Source organism: Lactuca serriola, chromosome 2, assembly GCF_051521515.1.
Source record: "Lactuca serriola cultivar US96UC23 chromosome 2, Lser_US96UC23_V15, whole genome shotgun sequence".
Lineage (NCBI taxonomy): Eukaryota > Viridiplantae > Streptophyta > Magnoliopsida > Asterales > Asteraceae > Lactuca > Lactuca serriola.
In genome coordinates this window covers 156309861-156314776 of record NC_136409.1, presented here as the reverse complement: position 1 = coordinate 156314776, position 4916 = coordinate 156309861, and the positions used below count along the sequence as shown (strand labels likewise).

The 4916-nt window shown below is 32.6% G+C and overlaps 1 protein-coding gene across 1 annotated transcript; it reads left to right on the top strand.

Moving 5' to 3' along the window:
- Positions 1-2188: 2188 nt before the first annotated feature.
- On the top strand, positions 2189-4572 carry LOC145087116 (THO complex subunit 4D-like). The gene is made up of 7 exons (XM_079025017.1): positions 2189-2496; positions 2770-3009; positions 3374-3508; positions 3607-3675; positions 3748-3935; positions 4023-4085; positions 4165-4572. The coding sequence occupies exons 2-7, from the start codon at positions 2812-2814 to the stop codon at positions 4343-4345; spliced, it is 834 nt and encodes a 277-aa protein (XP_078881143.1). The 5' UTR covers positions 2189-2496; positions 2770-2811; the 3' UTR covers positions 4346-4572.
- The last annotated feature ends 344 nt before the right edge of the window (positions 4573-4916 follow it).

Genomic DNA, 4916 nt, shown 5'->3' with positions numbered 1-4916 from the left:
GTAAAGACAATACCATGTTTTATTTTTAATCATATGATTTGATGTTATGCTCATATCTTTGTCTAACAATTTCAGTTTTGTTTTAAACCAATGTTTGATGTATTTTAATTCACGCTCATCACTAAAACTAGCATTATACCATTCTTGTTATTCTATTTTATAAAATCTGCAATTGTTTTATAAAATGATACCAAGTAACAAACTTTAAATTGTTTTCTGTTTTTGTTAGCTTGGCACCTAACCGTAATTGACTTGGCACCTAATTTTGAATAAATAGAAAACAATTTTAATGTAAACTTGAATTTGCACGTTCTCACACTTCCAACATAATGAGAAGTATTAGGTGTTTTTGGGAACATTCACATAAAACTCTATGCAACCTCTAAGGTTACTACCTTGAAGCTTACTTTGGGTGTAAACTAGAGAGGTTAGGTTATTTTCATAGGGCTTACCCTTGGATTTAATAACTTGGTGAATGTGTGATGTTTAGAAATGAACATTTACGAGTACCTACTTAGAGAAAATATGTCATAACCTCATGTTTAGATTAATATGCATAACTTGTGAGTCAATTACAAAATCAGAACTTTCATAATCAATAGATCTCAACTATTTACTTTTCTGTATCTTTGCAAAAATACCCTTCACAGTTTTTGTCCCCAAAAGTGTCATGTTCATAGAAATATTGACATAGACTCCCGTGTATCTTGGGTTCGATCCTTGCTTACCTTGTACTATCTTTTAGTATATTAGAGCATTGAATAAATCTTGGAGTATTTTTATATCACATATTATACCCCATTTATTTGTCAGTTTGAGACACCAACACACAACGACCCCATTATTTTATGGGTACGTTCTTCACTTCGTCTACAACTACTATTCCATAATCCGTAGAATACCTCCTGATAGAATTGAAAACGTTCTAAACTCTAAATTAACTAAAAATGAGCGATCCAAAAATAGTTTAGATGTTTAGGTATTGTTAGTTTACATCGAAATATAGTGTTCCGAAACATAAAATTTCATTCTGAAAGCCTTCAAAACACGATGAACCGGTCCGGACTGGTCCAGAATATTGTTATGTTTTTGTTTTGGAATGAATTGATAACACTTTTTTACACTGTAAGGTAAATAAAAGTGAAATAAGATTTAGTCATTGCAATTTGCATCTCTAATTTTATGTTATGCAAATGAAAAGCACATTGGCACACGACTCTTATAAAATACAAATCGTTTAATTGTTTCATAACTTATGTTTTTTAGTAACATATGAGAGCTAAAACTAATTTTAGGTTTTATAATTATTATTAGTCCGATTAGAATCATTAGGGAATATTTTGACATCAATTATAAACATCTTTTATTTATAATTTTAATATTTCATTTAATTCGTTGTATTTACTATCAATATTTTATATGGTTAATTATTTATCATATATTGTAATAGTCAATCAATTTCTTCCTTGACAATTTTAGGAGTAGTTTTGGAATATTAAAACCCGACATAACATGTTTCAGGATCGGTTCCAATATTCTAGGGTTGTAGGTTCTAATTTTAATAGGCCTATATATAAAAATAACAAAAAATCACAGACAAAACTATAAATTTCAACATATATTAACTATATATTTGTTTTACTGTGCAAAGCGGAATGGGTGTATATGAGTCAGTTTGGTTTGATTATTGAACAAAACCGAATCATAATCATTACTATTGGTTAATGCATTTTGGTATCTAGTGGTTATAGTTAATATTGGTTATTTTTAATGATTTTTTTATGAATGATTTTGATTAATGGTTAATATTGGTTAACCAAAATGTTAAAAAATGATACAAAATGAAAGCATATTGGTATAAAAAATGACAAAGAATACAAAAAATATTAGACCAACAATTTTTGCAAGCTTTCGAAATCTTATAATAATAAACTAAAACATATAACTTTTGTATCTAAATGCGGCTTCCAATCAACTCTGCTAAACGTTTACAATCGGTTTTAAACATGATCAGATAATATGATTTAGTTTTATCAGTTAATTTGATTTTGATTTGATTTTTCGATTATTATGCTCACCCTTACTTCGAATACTTGTAGTTGTTGATAAGAAATAATTTTAAAATAAAAAATAACAAAGAAAAACAAGAAAAGCTTCGCATTTGAATTTGTAGACCGGGCCTAGTAAAGGCCCGAAGGCTGTACAAAACCCTATCCGTGTTTTCCCAATTTTCTTTGTCGAAGTCTTCGATCTATTCACTTTTCGCCTCTCTACCCAAACCCTAATTCAATCCCCAAATGGATCTCTAGAAGCTGTAATCAGTAATTGTGCATCAAATATCCAATTTAACATAGACGACTTTCATGTTCCTCGTCATATAATCGTTTTCCTGCCTGCATATATTCTCCACCATCGCTTCTCTCATACATCCCCTAACGGAAATCGTTGATTAGTTTCTAGTTGATTTTAACGACACAGATTTGTAACCTTCTTCAGGTACATTTATTTTCCTAATCAATTTTGTATAGTTTTTGTGTATTTATATGAATTAATCGTTAGATTGTTTCATCAGTGCAAGTAATCAAACATCTAAGATATCCAATTAGTTTTTCTGTTTGTCATCTGTTTGTAGGAAAAATTTGGATGTTAGTTGAAATATTTCACGATTGATCTTGATTGATTCTGTCGTAGTTTTTGAGACGTGAGCTTATTGGTTCCTATCCGTAGCTATATTATTGGTTACTAAAAACAAGTTTTGGTTGTTTACAGGGTATTTATTACTGAAAACAAGGTTGCATAGCAATCCTTACAATGGCATCTCTGGATATGTCACTTGATGATATGATTAAAAGCAGGCGCACCACTGATAGAGGCAGAGGGAGAGGTAGGGCTCGTGGTGGTGGTGGTCGAGGTCAAGGAAGATCATTTGGTGGTGGAAGACCAACAGGGCCACCTCGCAGAGGTCCCCTTGCTGTGAATGCTCGACCCTCAGCTTATACTATTGCAAAGGCAAGCTCAAATCTATGGATAATCTTATACATTTGATTCAGAACCTCTTAACATTTGCATTACAAATTCAAACATGAGGAGAGAAGTTGCTACTAAAGAATTGTCACCAATCTTGGGAGGTTCATCATGTCAAATCACCAACACCAACACCAACAATTTCTGTTTCTTTTCTTTTTTTCTTGACAATTTTACCCCAAGCGATAAAAGTCCTGTAGAGGGGGAGTTTATGGTGGATTCTATTTCTTTAACTGGGATATCTTCAGTTTCTGAAAAGGGAATGTTAAGATTGTTTGAATAATTGAATGTTTGTGGAGAATGAATGGTGAATTGTGTTAAGTGTTAACTTGGTGTATACTTGCTCCAGTCTTTCCGCAGACCAAAGATATCCACATGGCAGCAGGGTTTGTTTGAAGAGAGTCTAAAAGCAGTAGGATTTGATAATGGTGCAAGATTAAATGTTTCCAATCTGGACATTGGAGTCACAAATGAAGATATTAGGGTACACATTCATCATTCATCATCATCATCATCATCATCATCAAACCAATGTTTTTTTAAATCTCCCTTTGACACTATCCATTTGCAATTCCAACCCAGGAACTTTTCTCTGAGATTGGAGAGCTCAAAAGATATGCAATTCACTATGACAAAAATGGTCGTCCAAGTGTAAGTATTATTAGTTTTGAATTATTGATTTTTTTTTTTTATGAAAGAGACATTGAATTTGTTTTGTTGCAGGGTTCAGCTGAGGTGTTGTTTGCTAGAAGAAGTGATGCGTTTCAAGCACTAAAGAGGTATAACAATGTACAGCTGGATGGGAAGCCTATGAAGATTGAAATTGAAGGCTCAAACTCTGAGATTTTGCCTCTTTCTGCTCGTGTGAATGTTGTTGGAGGGCGAAATGGTCAAAGGACTGTTGTCATGACGTATGTTTTTTTTTCTCCCTTTTTTCATTAATCACAACAACATGGATTGTCATTGGTGTAATTCAAATATCACTGTGTTTCCTACAGCTCAGGAATTGGTAGGGGAAGAGGAAATGCTGCAGCAGCTATTATTCCTAATCGTTCATTTGGGTAACACATTTTGTCCTTTTATATAAAAAATAGTAATTTTTTTTTTATTTTATTTTATGAATTGGGTTGTGGTTTTTAGACAAAGGATGCGTGGGGGTATGGTGAGAAATGGACGTGGTGGTGGTGGTGGTGGTCGTGGGCGGGGGAGAGGACAGAGTGGTGGTGGGCGTGGGCGGGGTAGAGGGAGGAAGCCGGTGGTTGACAAGTCTGCTGATCAACTGGATAAGGAACTGGAGAACTATCATGCCATGCAAACTTAAACTTTTAGTTGGAGAGTTTGAAAAACAGAGAGATTGATTTAAGTTGTGTATAAAAAGCTTCTCAGTTTTTACTATTATTATTGAGTTGAAACCGGTGTTTTTGGGTTTAATATGGGTTGTAGATTTGGATTTTTTTTACTAAATCCTTGTATTTTAGTTTTAAATTTGTTTTTTAAGATGTTACACCTAAATTAATTTCTTCAAGCTGTTTGATTATTGTCATGTAACTTCTTGTAATGCAATACTTTTTGGTGTGCATGGTTTATACATTCCTGAAAAAGAAAGAGCAAAAGTAACAAAAGTTCTAACTAAAACAAAATGAAATGATTTTTCGTTATCACTATTGAATAATGAGCTTCCCAATATAAGGATTGAGTTGTAAATTTTAGTGGATTGTTAAATTGGGACAAATTTTTAGTTTTCATAAGTATGGGGTTTATGATTTGGATGTATAAAGACATGCCATAAATGAATATTAGTTCCACGATGGATCACAATCCGCCTAGTCCAGAAATTTAAAAAAAAATAAAAAAATCCAGTTTATTTGAGATTGTTTTTTATATCAACTCCG

What these genes read in the sequence shown, in the direction of transcription:
- LOC145087116 (XM_079025017.1), top strand. Translation starts at nt 2,812, where the DNA reads ATGGCATCTCTGGATATGTCACTTGATGATATGATTAAAAGCAGGCGC. An exon ending in ACAAAAATGGTCGTCCAAGT is followed by an intron (nt 3,676 to 3,747) that starts GTAAGTATTATT and finishes GTTTTGTTGCAG; the next exon opens with GGTTCAGCTGAGGTGTTGTT. An exon ending in ATTCCTAATCGTTCATTTGG is followed by an intron (nt 4,086 to 4,164) that starts GTAACACATTTT and finishes TGTGGTTTTTAG; the next exon opens with ACAAAGGATGCGTGGGGGTA.